This window comes from Poecilia reticulata, chromosome 12, assembly GCF_904066995.2.
Source record: "Poecilia reticulata chromosome 12, P_reticulata-male-v2, whole genome shotgun sequence".
Classification (NCBI taxonomy): Eukaryota; Metazoa; Chordata; class Actinopteri; order Cyprinodontiformes; family Poeciliidae; genus Poecilia; species Poecilia reticulata.
Genome location: NC_088841.1, coordinates 15,309,542 through 15,326,027, shown reverse-complemented (window position 1 = coordinate 15,326,027; position 16,486 = coordinate 15,309,542). Strand labels below are relative to the sequence as shown.

Sequence of the window (16,486 nt, the reverse complement as noted above, 5' to 3'; positions counted from 1 at the left end):
TGCATTTCGTCAGATGGCAATAGAAGCTCAGAAAGGAGGTGGGAGAGCTAGAACTTTTTACAGATTATCTCTCTCTCTCTCTATGACATTATCACTAAATAGTGACAATTTTAACAAATATGGAAAAAAGAATATTTAACATATTTTTGTAAACGATACATACCGCAACTTTAGTCAAATAGCCAAAAGATAACAATCCACCAAGCAACCGCACACTTTTTTTTTTCCTTCTCGTTAATGAGAAAAAAGTCACACTACAACAGTGAAGCTAAACCCTCCGCTAGACGTTTATAAAGCGACTTTCCGCGCTTAGCTTTGCCTCATGCAGGTCAGTCAGTGCGTTTTGTTCCTGTCCCACCTTCAGGACAAGCCTCTGCCTGCCTGCCTGTCTGCCTGCAGTCGTGCTGCCCCCAGCCTCAGAGAGCCGGTGTAGCTAGTAGACCCTCCTCCACGCTTGTCTGAAGGGCTGGCTTAAAGGCGGAAGTTTCAGTTCCACTCGCTTCATTTCTTGGAGGCTGAGAATCGACGGGCAGAAGTCGCTCCCCTCTCTTTAACACAAACCCGGGTTCCTCGAGGTAAGGTGAGCACAATGTTAATATTTTTTTTTTTATTCACGTCATTATTTTACAGCTTTTTGTTCCCGCTACGCAGCTGCAATTCAGAACTTCATCGGAACTTTCAAAATCACATGTTTGTAAAATAAAAAAATTAAATAACAAACGGGTTATAATCTGTTTTGGGCGGATATGTTTTTTTGTTTCCGTTTAATCTTCGAGAGCTGTAATAATCTTAGGCATGCGTTTTATCAGTGCGGTCCTGCACCTTCTGAAAGTGAACACATGGGTGAACAGACTGACTACATTATTCATTATCCTCAGTGTAGTTGTTTCTCTATAAATAAATAACCTGTGTTGGCTAGCAATGTCAATAGTAAGACATGGATATTTAAAAATATCTAGGATTGGGCAAGACGTTTGATGATTAAATTCTACATTTGACGATCCTATCAGGAGTATGACTTAATTTTAATTTATTGAGCTCTAATATAACGTATTTTTTAGCATTTCAAGTGAAGTCAAAGAGATTCCCTTTGTTTTCAGTGAAAGTGCTGCGATAAGGTGCAGTAAATACAGGGCCACTCAGTCAATATCTCGCTGTGACGTTACCTAGCAGCAGAGCCTCCTCCTGAAGCCCTGTGAAATGAGCCTGACGTCTGAAACCCGAACTTCAGATGACAAATCTCACACACTGTGCTCATCAAAACTTGCAGACATTCTTTCTTTTGAATACCGCATGAAGAAAACATGGTTTGACACAATCACGGTGTGACGCATGCAGCTGGGGTCATGAAGGGGAGCGGCTCCTGCATTCAGTTCAGGTGACCCGTGTTTAATTACCATTAAAGAAAAGGCTTTTCCAGTTGAAATGCACCTTTGTTTGCAGGGGTGGTGGTTCATTTTATTAGGAAATTTACTGTACTGGCCTAAGATTAGGGAACTTGCAGTGCCTTGTGAAAGGCATTTATGACCCTTGGATCTTTAGAGACTCTTTTAAAGTACTTTATGTAAGAAACAAAAAGAAAATTAGACATAAACATACAAATGTTTTTGGGTGCGCCCATTTCTAATTTGTCATTCATTTTAAAGTCTTCCCACAGATTTGGATTTTGACAGGGACGTCCTGGATATGCCTTCATCTAAACATTGTAACTTTTGCTGTAGGGTTGTTGTCAAGGTGACAAAGTTACTGTACACTGTTGAGTCTTTTGCAGCCTCTACATTGGTTGCTACTGCAGAATAGCATTCCCATACCACGATGATACCACCACCACTTTGGCTTAGTTTTGGTTTTCTCTGACCATGAAACCTTCTTTAATATGCAGTGTACTCCTTGTGGTAAACTTCACATGAGACTACACATGAGGTTTTTTTCAACATAAGGGTTCTTCTTGTCGCTCTTTTAAGTCTCGCTGTCAGATTTGTGGACTGAGTAACTGATTGCTGCCCTGGATCTCTTACCTGAAAAGATTGAAATTAATCAAATTGGTGTTTGTTTTTGCAACATGAAAGAATGTGAAAAGGCACCCTAATGGCATTTATACATCCCTCAACTCCTCGGCCCCTTCTCCAAAGTAGCCTAATTTTAAACTCATTAAGGAGTTGAGATATTCTGCAAAAAATTCAAGCTGTTCCTATCAGGATGTGTTATTTACTTTACAGTCAGACACTTGAGGAAAAAACATTTTTCAAGCTATTTCAATGCTCTGCCTGCCATTCAGCTCAGAGCCATTTAAATGTCTGAGCTAATATCTGGGAAAAGACGATGAAATGCTTTGCAGTGGTGCCAACACGATAGGAGCTTGACAGATAAGGCCCAAAAGGGGAATTCTCTTTCAAACTTGCAGATGTGTCGATGTGAATGTTGCTGAGAAATTCTGATGCACATCTTGACTGTTTTTCATCTGTGCGAAAACACTGAGAGGTGTGTCTGCTCATGTCTATGCATGATATCATTAGAGATTGCAAAACAAGCAGGGGCATGAGATGGGCCCGATCTTTGTTCTCTCCTTATTAGGTAATGCTATTGATATGTGTGCGTCTGTCATGACCGGAGTCGTGATTCAAATCTCGCCACTTCAAAATGAGTCGATTCATTTGACTGTGAAAGTAAATACTCCGAAATATGCAAGCCTGGGCAGTTCAGAGTCCTGTTTTCCCAAAGGGTTGTACATTAAGACTATGAACTCAAAGGCCTCAGAGCATCAGCTGTTTGTCAGCATTGGTGGTTCATAGGTCAGTCCTTAAATGAGAAGGTAAACAAAACATTTGACAATGTGAAGGATGGCTTCCCAGTTCTTTTTTCTGAACTATGACTTCTGTACATTTCTCTTCATTTTAGTCTGCTGAACACAGACATGTGGTGCAATCACAACTTGGATGAAGAAACCTCAGAAATAGCGCTGTAATTTGAGAAAGTGCTGAACTGATGGATTACTGCTTGTGTTTCTATGCTTTTTATAAAGACTAGCTTATATATACATCTTATTGCATGTACACCGAATTCCCCATTATGTGGTTCAGTATTCACAGATTTTTGTATTCCAAATTATTTGCTTGAGCATTGATGTTTCTGGCTTTATGGCAGTTTTCAGCCAGCACAGCTTTAGTTTACCTGCTGGATATGTATATACCATAATACCTGAATTATCTTAAAGACTTTCTCCAGATTCCGTTGTTTTTGAGTCATAATCTCTTCTATTGCTTTCTATGTGGTTCTTTAAAATAACAAAATCTAAGTTAATTACAAGCCTTAAAAAGCAAAACATCCTTTGTCGTCACCAACTTTATTCCTCATTTAATGTACCTAGTACGTCTTTTTGATTTAGCAATAGTTCACTGGTCTTTCCAGATCTGCCCATATGCATTATGTAACCAGCAACAAACACCTTCTCCATCTTTTTTACTGAAATGTTTTTACTCCACGAAGGAGAGAGAGGACTGAAAACAGTCTTTGATATTTTTAATCAACTAGCATGTTTGGTACCTTTGTCTGCCTTCTCTGTCATTTTTCATTCTACTTTAGTTCTCTATTTTTTTGTCATCATTTGTTTGATTTAAAATAAAAGGAAGTTCAACAACATTTCCCATGCTCCCCGAAAAGTCAGCTGCACTTCTGACATGAAGATTGTAAAACTATATGGTGATATTAGGATGAATTATGTGTTAATGGGGAAAAACTCAGTTTGTTGCCAGGTAACAGTTGGGGGAAACGGTGCATGCCATCAGGTGTTCAGCTACCCTGTCACTTTCACATGTAGTTTTAATCCTTTCCTTCCCCATTTCTACTCCCTTTTGCGTCTCCTTTCCTCATATCCGCTTGTTCTCCTTCAGGCTTGAATGGAAGATCGTGTGAAAACAGGCTCCCTGATTTGCCATGTGTCTGGTACAACAAAACCAGGTGACGGGCTGCAGCAGGTGGTGCTTTGTCCCAGAGGCAGCCTGACTGGCAGCTTCATAAAGACATTCCTTTAGGATGATAAAACATTTTACTTGTGAAATATTCACTGGGAAAGAAAGGCATGTCGTCTTATAACCCAGCTGTGTTTCTGGGGATTACATATGTAATTTCTTGAATAAAATGAAACATTAAGTCACCTGTTCTAGCTCAAGAAACGACTTTTACCGACTGAATAAATTGGAGAAGGGAGTTTCTTCTTCAAGTATTGTAAACATACTATAGAGCACGTGGTGTTTGATGTTTTGGTTTTGGTGTCTGCGTGCACCCTTTCTGTTTGATCGGGGCAAAGGTAACATTTCCACATGACTGTTAAGTATCAAGTTGTGAAACGGGCACAAACACACACACCTTCCTCTAAAAAAAAACAGTATTCTGCAAATCTGGTTTAACAGTTCCCTCACTTATCGCTTTAAATAAATTTCACGATATACCAAGCCGTCACATTTCACCCCACTTGACCTCAGTCTTTCTTCTAGTAAGTATTTTAAAGCTTCAGTGTTTCAAGGGAAAAGGAATGCATAACAGGCGGGCATTAGACAGTGAAGCTTAATGGTGCATGAAATATTTTTATGCTTGCATGTACCTTGCTGCCTTCCTGTCGTTTTTAATTTCTAATTGAGGCATTGTTAATATATTTGCACACATGAATTTGAGAATAAGGAGCTACTGAGGTGTGCTTAGATTTATAGTAATTCTTGGAAAGCTTGCACAACTTTGAGTTACCAGTGAAATCTGAGTTCTAACAAGTCCCTCGCTATCAAGGGTGTGTCTCGTCTTCACTTCTTTCTCGCGCAGGTCCAGCGCTGCAGCAGTGGTGCGAGGAACGACATCTTGTCTCTTTGCTCCTTGTGATTAACAAAGGCGGGGGTTGTCTAAATATGAATGCATGGAAGACATTTTGTCTTGTCTCTTGAGCTCTAAAGCTGAGATATGAGTTTGTGTGTGAAAAGGAAAGATGAAATTCAAGATGTTGCCCGCTTGACTGGAGTAAGGATGCCTTTCCCTCACAGCTCATAATTTTCAGAATGCCTTATTTTCCTTGGTTTTGGTTGTTTTTTTACCCTCTAAGTGTAATGTTGGCATGATTACACTTGGTTTGAATTATGTTCAAAACAACGCTGGTCTTTTATCCTTAATAAGCAGGTATACAAGTAGCTTCCCTTGTTTTTCCCGTGAAGAAAGACTGCTTGTCTCATGCAGAACACTTGGTGACAGATTGGTGACATAATGTGCTCAACAAATGGCTTTAAAATGCTGATTGAGATGGTCTTTATTTTCCTTTTGTTTCCCCCTCACCCCTAATTTGTACTAGTTCTTTCAAGCCTTACATTCATTCAGCTGGATATGTTGGTCAGCATTATTTAATAATTTCCACAAAGTATTAAACATTCATCCTCTTTTTTTTCTTCCCCCTTTGGCTGTCAATCTGTTCATTTCAAAATATAAGCTGGCCACAACCTGCTGCAGAATCACTTTCACTCTTCATGCCGATAGTTTTCCTTGTTAAGCAACTAAAACCTGCTCTAAAACGGCTGAGTCTGACATTTGAACCTTGTTGACAAAATATAAAAAACAGGTTTAGTTTTCTCATCCTTATTTATGTTCTTTAGTCAGTATAGTGCCTTCCAAAAGTATTCACACCCCTTTTTAAACTTTTGCCAAATTAAATCTGCAAACAAGGCATTTTAAAAGGATTTAACTGGTAGATCAGCAAAATATAGTGCATGATTGTGACGTGAAAGGAGACTGGTTCATGATTTCCAATTGTTTTTAAATGAAAAGAAGGAAAAATAAGTAAGACTTTACACTAATTGAATCCAGAATTCACCTGTCAAAAATTTGATGGCATTATAAAAATAGCTCTAAAAACATTGGGAAAACATAAGTGAACAAACATCATCATGGACACTGAGGAGCACAGGAGACAGCCCAGGGATTAAGTACTGGACAAGTTGGTTATAAATCAAAATCCCATCTTGGGGACACATGCAATAAAGAACTGTTCAATCTGTTTTCCTAAAATTTGAGAAAATTCAACTGCAAGCCTACTAAAGCATGGCTCTTCTCATAAACGGACAAGTTGACCAAGGAGACCATTAAACAGAGAAGCTTGGTAACTGTGTAGGAGCTGCAACAATTCAAAAAATGTTAACAGAATAACCACTGGTTGTTAACTCCACGAATACGGCATTTTCGGAGGAACATTGGGAGGAAAACCGTAAGAAGCCCTCCTTTAAAGTTTACCACAAGCCATGGCTGGAACATAGGAGACGTATGTAAGAAAGCCGTCTAATTGGAGGAGACCAAATGAGACTTTATGACTTTCCACCAATGTGACAATGTGACTGGCTGCTGATGCTGTTTTCTGTTCATCTGTTTTGACCCTTTGACTACACTAACCCACAACCAAGACAATGACTAAGGATGCAGCCAGATATATTGTGAAAAGGTTTGCAATTGAATCTCGGCATATTAATTCATTAGACAAATGTCAGACATAAATTTAGTTATTAATGTTTAAAAAATCCAGTCTGACTGAGCTTGGAGCAATCCTTTAAAAAAAAAAAAGACTGGGTATTCAAAGTTGGCTAAGGATTGACTCAGGGGAGCCGGATACTAATGTGTGCCCCACTTATTTAGCGTTTTATTCATAGAAAATGTTGAAGTCTGTGTTTTTGATTTGGATCTTCTAAATTGATTAAGCTAATCACATGATATGTCAATGAAGTTTGAAACCCTGTTATTGTAGATACAAGGCCTAATAAAGTGATAAAATGTGTGTTTCTAGGTGCATCATGAACAGCAGCTACAGTGTCTCCCTGGCCGGCCCCGCCCCGTGGGGCTTTAGACTGCAAGGAGGGAAGGACTTCTGCCTGCCCCTCACCATCTCACGGGTGAGTAGGGGATGGACACACACACACACACACACACACAAACATACCCTTCACTTCATGATGGTCACCTCAAAGGAATGCGACCCATGCACGTTTTGCCATTTGCTTCGTCGTTGACAAAAGGACTATTTGCCTCTTGTGTGGCTCTTGTTTCTGGATTTGGACAACTCATTCAACAGTTTGTGGCCTGTTGCTCAAAGCTTTTGACTCCTCCTTTTTGCCTATTGTTGTCAAAATCACATTGCATAACAGGATCCAGACATAATCTGTCCATTTGGAAAATGAATCACATATTTTATTGATTAAGCAAATGGGTGTTGATGACTATTGTCATTTAGTCATTTGACTGAGGGATAAGTGACCTTCCCTCTTCCCTGGTATTTGTCCTGATTAGAGACACAGTGCGCTGTGGAAGCGGTTGAGTGTAACCCTAGAGAGCCACAGTGGTTCTGTAATAACTATTTGGGGACGTTCTGCCACATAAATTCAAAGTGGACTGACCAGGACCTTTCAATCTGTGTTCTGGCAGCTGGATGGCTTTTTGTTGCCGTGAATATACACAATAACACAATTTATGATACTGGTTGAGGAGAACATTTCTCAAGCATTGTGTTACAACATCTGTTACAGAAATTTAAAGGAAACCTTCCGTTCACATTAGCAGTTCAGCAAATACAACTAAAAGTTGCCATTTAGTCCTCCACCCGTATGGACTGTGTTTTGTGTACTTCTTCAGAATGAGAGGGGAGTCACTCAGGTCTCGCCACTTCCTGTTATGAAACTCTTAATCTCAGTGTCACGACCAAGGTCAGTTCCTCTGTTTATTTGTTGTTGGCAGGATCAGTTACGGAATGTCGAGTATCATGTGTGCAAAGAAATTACGCCTCTCATTTGGTGATGTGTCCGTCGGCGTTCAGACGCAGCCACTTGAAGAGAACAGAAAGGCCAACGTTTGTTTTCCACACTATTTTTAAGTCTCGCTACCGTGATAATAATTGGTATGCGGGACATTATGTTGTCAGTGGACCTCGTGTCAATATGAAAGCAGCTGATGAATGAAGCGTGAAGCACGTCCTCATTTAGAAGCTTGTCTGATAGCAGAGTTCCCTCAACAACACTAGTACAGCAGGAAAAAACAAGTGACAGGTGAGTCTGTTAATGTCCAGGCAATTACATGCAACCATCAGTCTAAACATGAGTCATTTTGTGGTTTTACATATTTAAACGTAAAACCACATATTTACATATTTAAACTTAAAATATATATATATATATATTTTAAGTTGTCTTTGGTGGACAACTTAAAATATATATATATATATATATATATATAAGTAGAAGCCAAGCCAACTTTATTTATGCAGTTTAAGAACACTCCTGACCAAAGTACTGAACAGATATTCTCTACTAGTATAAGCAATAAATCGCAAATGAAAGAAGACAGAAAAAGATACTATAAAGCAACTCTAACAAATAAAAATAGCTCAATTGTGGTGGGTCAAAGGTCTAAGAATAAAAATGGATTTTCAGAGGTGATCTAAAGAAAAACAGCAGATAGGCCTGTCTGACATTCACATGCAGATGAAGTTGCTCTTCTGAGCAGCTTAGTGAACAGGAGAGTTTAGTGAACAGTCATTGTAAAAGCTCAGAGAGGTGGGGCGGCGCAAGATTATTTAAAGATTGGAAAAACAAATAAAATAATCTGTAAAAAAAGGGTGGCAGGGTTGCAGGATATTGTGCAACCCTGCTTAATTTGTGTAGTGTCTAGAACCGGCTTCAGTCGAGGATTTGAAGTAAAGCATTGCGCCACTCATCATGCCTTATTACTAGCCTGTATTTTATTTCAAAAATCTCTAATGAATCTATCCTTGGTTTATAATTTGGTGGCTGGTTTGTGTCCTGACTGTGTGGTGGTACGATGTATAATTTAATCTCAATTTAGACATGGTGAGCATTATTGGAAGTGATCCGTCAGAGTTGGTGGACAAGACACATTTACAAACATCTGCAAAATGTTTAGCTGCTCCTTTAATCCCTTCATTCAGTTGGTGAGGTAGAAAACTGTGTTGACCTCAAGCTTGTTTCAAGGTTCATCAGAGATGTTAAATATACTTACCATGTTGAGGAGTATGCGTCTGTTGACAACACATCCGAGCTTGAACTTGCTCTGATAAATGACGCTGCCATGGAGTAATGATGCAATGACTTGACTTTACATATGTCTAGCATATGTAAGTGATCCAACGGTTATGAACAAAGTATAAGGCTGGTCGCAGGACGACCACAGACAATAATTGGGATTTCCGTATAGGGAATTTTGGGCTTTAGATCTTAAAATAACTCTTAATGACTGCAAGAGATGCAATAAGGGTAATATCCACCAAACTGTTGTAGCACAGCTTTCACATTGTTGTCCAATACCAGATGTATTGGACAACAATATTCAGACTCGTTGTATTTGACGTTTTGTTGAATAACAAATTTGATTCAGTGCTGTTAATTGTTCAAACTAGGACCACCCAGTACCTCATGAATGATTTATACAGCTAGGACTCAATTATATACTTGTGTGTGTGTGTGTGGTGGAGGGGTGCCGCTATTTGTTTTTCCTGCGACTCTTCCAGATAATTCAGTACAAGGCTTTTCTTTTCAGAGTTCCCTTTTGACTGTTTTCCACAGCTGGAAAATACTCTCAAAATAATTTTTATTCTCCCTTGGAATATGTATACTGGAGGAGCAGCACTCAATCTATTTCTTTGTCTGTTGGGCCTGTTTCTTGTTATTTTCTCTATTTGTTGTTATAAGGTCTTGTAATACCTTCTGAAAACAGACGGGCTAATTTTAGGTTGGTCTCTGCAGGAAGCTGAAGTAAAGCACTGCTTTTAGCCACTATATTTTTAGTATGGAAAAGTTAATTCCACTCTATCTGAATATAAATTAGGCCATAGAAATTGCATTAAGATTGGACATAAATTTAACATACTTTTTAAAGGTGTTAATTTAAATTATTTCTATTTTTTTAAGCTTTTTAGACCAGACTCCTCTCAAAGATATTCCAACATTAATTGGGACACTTGCCCTGTCTGGGAGTATTGTTAGTTTAATTTTGTTTGCAGCAGTCTTTTACTGCTCTCTTTGATCTGCCTTTAAACAGCCCCTTCACTCACCAACCATTATTCTTCTCAGACATTTTTCTGAAGCTCTTTTAAATCCAGCACACGAGACGGTGGCCAAAACTGCAGTTTAATTTCCTCTCCGCAGACTCGACAGACCTCTATAAACCACCATGAAATACTGCGGAAACTTACTCTAGGAAGCATTTTGTATTAGAAATGTTCTTGTTTATAGTAAAAGAAGTATACACTTAAAGTGTCTGTTTATTTGAATTTTGTTTTTTCGCTTCTTGGCAGGTTGAGAACTGGTTCAGGGAAAAGGTTTAAAATTTTAATGCAATATAAAAACACTACCCCAAAAACATAGGTCTAGGTAAAATGCCTTCCATTGAAGAAAATATCGCGACTCAAAACCTAATATCTTATTTGGCTTCTTGATCATGTTGGCTGTTTGGACTTGACCATAACTGCTGGTTCAGAAACAAATAAAAGCAAGCTGTTAAAGGGGAAAAAAAAAACATACCCTGCATTTTCGGAAACCACACAGACAAGCTGTGGTCTGTGCTGCTTAGCTGGGAAGCAGCTTGTATTTTCCTTAACCATCAGTTGTGCAGGCTCCTGGAGATGCGTTCAGGTTCCATATGAATAGCTGTTCCCTGCAGTCTGTGTTTGATCCCGGTGTGATTGGTCTGTGTCTGCCTCAAGCTTTTAGGAGGGCATCTGCTTTCAGGCTCCCTCCTGCAAAATGGCAGCTCTATAAAGAGTAGCTATGCTGTCACTTTATTTTGATTTAGACAACTTTTTGGAGGAATTAAAACTTTTCTATGATTTCTTCCATGTGACTAGAAAAAAACCCTGCTTGCTGAAACTCATGACCTGTTTTAGGGGAAGAGCTTTGACTACAACTTTTGGCATTTTTCTGTGCCACTGTCAAAATATGGTTGGGCGTTCATAGTAATGGAGTTTTTTAGAGCGAAGCACAATGTTTTGGAGAAACCTTTTGTGTTGTTCTCTTACTGTAGCAGAAAGCTGTTGTCGAATGTTTCACTTCAAACTGAACAGGATGGAGTTGGGATCCAGTTCTGCCTCTTGGCTCAAACTTTTCCATATCTTCTGGCTCAGGAGGCTAAACCAGCTGGCTTTTTTCTGGACCTGTCAATAAAGAGTGTTTAGTATTCAGTGGAGGGTTGGTACTTTGCTACGTGTTTTTGTTTGTGTCGTCATGGCAATTTGACTAAGAGGTCCTTTAAGGTTTTTCTGGCATCTTTCTAGCCGCCAGATTGATGTAGTAACAGACTGGGATCAAACCATGACAACAGTTTGTCTACCTCTGTTCATGTCCTTAATTGGGATGCTTGGCTTTGAGAAGATGAGCCTGTGCTATTTGAACAACCTGTCCCCCGCTGTGTGCTACTGTTCAACATAACTACAAACTGACTGCATGATACTTCAACATTACTGATACTGAGGCATGATTCAATTTCAAACAATAAAAGGGAAATTAAATGATGTCACTGTTATTATACAATTCCATTCAAAGAGTTACTGTAGGTGCTGATGGCTGGGAATGAAAGGATTCCCTGTAGTGGCCTGTCTTAGTGGTTCTAAAAGAGCCTCTGACTGAAGATGAAGAGGATTCTCAGGATTATGTATGATGTTCTTTATGTTATAAAGAATCCTCCTACAACATTCTCTTGCTTAAATACTGAAGGACTTAAGCTTCCCCCTAGAAGTAAAGTACAGCACTCATCTATATTTGAAACTTCCTACATGAGGACTTTAAGTATTTTGTGAATTAAGAGGAAGACTAATTTGAGACTCCAGTTAAATTCACATTGGTCCAAATTGCTCTTTCAGAAGAGCGGTGGCTCTGGCAGCGGCGGGTTATGTCAAAGAGTCATGTGACATTATGTCAGAAAACACCTTTTTTTGTTCACCTCAAATCATCCTAAAGAAACTGCAAAATAACCCATTTTTGAGCTGGAATTATAATGGCGTGACACCATGAAACTGTAATATTTTTAGCTTGTCATACAGTCATAATTTCATACTGGCTCATGCCTAATTATGATGTTGTGTTTCGTTTTAAGTGGCTTTAGATGAACTCGGAGCTATACTATCAGGCAGCATTGTGACATAGTGAGGTTCTGTGAGCCTTTCCTTGTTTGCGATGACACGGCCTTTAAGCTCAAGACTTCTCCATATAAGGTTCTCTGTCTTCACTCCGTCCTTCACAGATGTGACATGCAGCTGACTAGCCTTCCAGCTCCCACCACAAGATACTTCCCGTAGCATGACGTCTCAGATGTGAAGCAACAATCCTCCTCCTTACTCCATACTTTCACTGAAGGCAGGAAGTTGCATGCTGAGAAGCAAGGGAGGTGGTTAGTGTCTTCGTGGTGTTGAAGTGTGACGCTAAAAGCACTGGGCTAGCTAAGCTGTTCAGTAAAATATTGAAGGTGGATAGTGAATTTTCTTAGAAAGTTATAGAATTTTATTTTTATTACAGTGTTACAATGAAGCTCAGGTAGAACCAATGGAGTGCTGTTTTGTATTTTAGGCATATTTTCATTTAGGATTAGATTACAGTTTTTGGCATCTTACTTGTATGTTTTTTACTATTATTGTTTCCTTTTGGACAATGTTGGTAAGATTTGTCATAACGTCTCAGTTAGTGCTGTAGAACATGGCTTGTTTTACCAGCTCCTAGCTTACTGCATTTACAGAACCACAGTGAAAGAACCAGTCATTATTAGTGACTCCACAGCAGTAAATTCACCAGTGTGGAGAAGGAAACCACGAAACGGCAGCCTCACTACAATATGGCTGAAATCCCATTTGTGTAAACGCAGCTGGACAGATATCCTTATTCATTTAAAAAGCATAGCCATCAACCACTCTGGTAATTAAATTATATTTTTACACACCCATTACATGGCCTTTTCCATTTTATGTTGCAAAGACTTAAACCATTATATGTTCTGATGGTGGATGTGAAATTGTAGAATAAAACCAATAAGATTTGGTAAAACGCAGTGTTATTTCTCTCTTTGGAGAGCAGTGAATGTCACCGTTTATTGCTTATCTGCTTTCCGTCACGAGTCTCACTCAGACCTCTCTTGATTTATATTTATAGACTGCACATGCCAGAGATTCTTACTCAACATCTATTTGTTTTGTGTCCACATGAGTGATTGGGTGGGGGGGGGAATTTGGGATGTACGAAATACAGTTTGTTCACCACAAATTAAAGCATTAAATATTGTTGACAACGCATGTGTTTGTCTGTGCTTTATGTAAATGTTTAAGGAATTAAGAAATGGAGTCAAGAAGTATTTTTATCTGCTCTGTTCAAGCGTACAAATGTGAGTGTGATGATTGCGCAGGATTCCAATTACTTTTTTCTTGTACCGTGGGATTCAGAAGACTTTATAGACTTGAAAATCTGAGCTATGAATAAAAGAAGAGATTTTAAAAGTTGAGAAAATAAATTTTAAACACATTTTTAGAAAATCGAAACTAGAGTCTGAAAATCTATCGGTACTTTTGTTATGCATTAAAGGCCGAGGTAAAGTCATCTCTCTTTGGCAACTTTGTGCTGCTGTAAAGCCAGTGCTTAGTGAGTTTTGGAAACTCAACAAGGCATAACACATGTGAAAAACAAAAGTTATAGAAATGATTATTATACTGAGAATGTGGGTTGCTTGATTAAAAGTACCTATGTGTTTCACTAAATGCTGTGTGATGCTGTGCGTCACGCACGTAATGAGCGAGTGATTTGGTTAAAGCAGAGAGCCTGTCTGCACACTGGGCTTTTGTGAGTGGTATAACCGCACTATAGATGCCCTAGACGTCGGTATGCATACATCAGCCTCAGCTTTGGGTTCTGGACTTCCTGCTACCGATCAAGTAACAAGTGAGTGGAAGAAAGCACTTTTCAAGACTTAAAAAAAAAAAAAAATGTGGCAGTCTCTGGCACAGATGCTGTTACTTCCTCATTACTTCGTTCCCCTTCCCATTCTTTTCCTCTATTTTGTTAAGTTGAGAGTAAACACAATGGGACAATGGCTACATGTCAGAGTTGCTCAACCTGAATGCATTCTTTAGCAGTGAGGAAAGAGGATATCTTCTTTTTTTTTGGTTTTGTCGTTTCTCTGCCCTTATCAGTTTTGTTCATATAAATAGTTTCACTCAACTGTGTGGGCACAAGGATAACGGATTCAAGATGACAGATACTAGAACTTTTCAGAGTTATTTGTTGTTCACTTCAATATCTGAATCAGACTTCTGTGAACAGACACAATAACCAAAACCTCTGCTTTCCACTGAACTTTGAAGAGTTCACTTAGTTGTCTTGTCACATTGAGTTATATTCTACTGCCATGTTGAAGGATGACATGAAGTTATGGAGGTAATAAAGACAACATAAGATAATGAGTACAGAGTCCTTTTGGCAGCCAGCATAGGAGTGCAGGATTTGAGTGTGTTAAGAGAGTGCTGACTGACTGATGAGGTGCTTGTGTGTAATGACAGATCAGTCATCACACCTGAAAGGGTGTTGTCCAGTTGTAACGATTTTATGACGTTATTCCCATGTGTGAAATGCAAGTCTCAGCACGGGGGAAATTGATGGAAGATCTGGTGAAACTTCAGTCTTAACTCTCACTTCTGTGTGCAAGACTCCTTTTAAGGCCCTGTTGAAGCTTCCATAATGAAAACCGTCAGGTGATACTTTGTCCTCTTCTGGGTTTTTATGGAGCCCATAGTAAAAAGTTATGCTCTGCTCGCTTTTCATTTGCTTTGGCAAATCGTCGGGATGTCAGAAGTGTTTACAGATGGTGTCTGCACTTCTTTCAGCACATAGTTTTTAATACTGTAAAAATTATATTATTTTGATTTTAGTCTGTGAAAGGTGCTTTAGAACTTCCCTATGTACCTTTGCGTTTACCCTCAACCTGTTATCTGATTCAAGAACGGCTTTCTTAGTTGATCGTATTAAATTAAAATTTTTTACAGACTATTATGATTACAATTTTCAATGCCTTCATGCAAATAAAAATACCCCAAAAACATTTGTGTGCGATCACATAAAAACTTATCAATTTAGGAAGAGAGTTGAACTCGGAGAGATTCAACTTTCAGCACCCAAACTGCCAAAAATGGATTAATTAAAGGACAATGAGCTGGAACTGGCTTCGTTCCAGACTGAATATTCTTTACGTTATAGCCAAGAAGTTTCATAAATAAAAGCTGCAAGCTTTCATACCATGTGGCTTCAATAAGATTTCTTTTGTAATGCGTTTATGTGAAATTTTGTGCCGGGTGTTTTATGTACAGATTGTCATAGTGGAAATCCAGTCTTGTCTAACAAATGTTGTGTGGGAATAAGATTCTTATCTCATCGGATACGACAGGAACGGGAAAAGAGATTGTAATGATTAGTGGTCTCCAGACAAAAATAAGCAAACTGTGCTTACATAACTTTAATTCCTCAAAGGTGTTTCTAGGAATGAAAACGAAAGTACTTAGTTTGAAATGGTGCGTAGAATTGAAGAAACTACAACTTCTTGCTAAAGAGCTTTTGAGACCCACTGTGTTTTCCTAACCCTGGCCATAGATTTTTATGCTTTTTGTTTCTCTGCAGTTGACTGACGGGGGCAAGGCAGTCAAAGCCGGGATGAACATTGGAGATATCATCCTTTCCATTAATGGGATTTCCTCAGAAGGCATGAATCACCTTGAGGCTCAGAACAAGATTAAAGCCTGCACAGGCAACCTCAGTCTCACTCTACAAAGGTAACATTTGCACATAAAATATACTTTTTTTTTTATACAAGTTTGATTTTTAGACTGTTTTCCTTCTGTTTATTTTGCTTGTGTGCATTGTAACTGTAAAACCAATACATTACAGATTTAGATGAAATGGACAGGCTGTCAATGGAAGCTGCTGGAAGCATATCGAACGAGATAAGAGGCAGATCTAACATAGAAAATAACCATGGAGTATATCACAAGACATCGGTATTACAGTGATGTGACTAAAAGATGTCACATTGAAATAAAAAATAACTTCTGTATTTTATACAAAAACATAAATGAATTGGCTTGTCCGAAAGATATCTTTGAAGGAGTGGAGTAGTTATTTGATGCGGATCTGGTTTAAGCCGTCTGCTGACAGCACATCGCATTCTGCACCCTTCTAACTTAATCAGCTGACTGCTTCTCCAGCAGCTGGCTGTGCAGCTCCTGTATCATTGAGGGTTATCACCATCGCAATCGAAAATATAACGAAAAACAAATAAACTCTGCCTCACTGATTATGCAACCAAATTTACAGCAAACAAGGCAGTGCCAAAATGAGAGTAACCAATGTCAGTGTAAGAAAAATCTACAAAAATGCATGTATATGTGGAAAAGACTGTATTAGAAATCTAAATTTTTATTTAAAAAAATTCTTTACCT

At 38.8% G+C, this 16,486-nt stretch overlaps 1 protein-coding gene across 3 annotated transcripts in view; it reads left to right on the top strand.

Annotated features, from left to right (window-relative positions):
• The first annotated feature begins 417 nt into the window (after positions 1 to 417).
• The window catches only part of pdlim5b (PDZ and LIM domain 5b), a 41,443-nt gene continuing 25,374 nt past the window's right edge, over positions 418 to 16,486 (top strand). For 2 of the 3 annotated variants that reach the window (XM_017308015.2, XM_008424247.3), the window contains exons 1-3: positions 428 to 580; positions 6,806 to 6,911; positions 15,669 to 15,820. In XM_017308015.2, coding sequence (XP_017163504.1) covers positions 6,813 to 6,911; positions 15,669 to 15,820 — 251 coding nt within the window. In that variant the 5' untranslated portion in view covers positions 428 to 580; positions 6,806 to 6,812. Of the gene's footprint in view, positions 581 to 6,805; positions 6,912 to 15,668; positions 15,821 to 16,486 lie in introns of all 3 variants that reach the window. The other variant, XM_008424248.3, reaches the window with a different exon arrangement.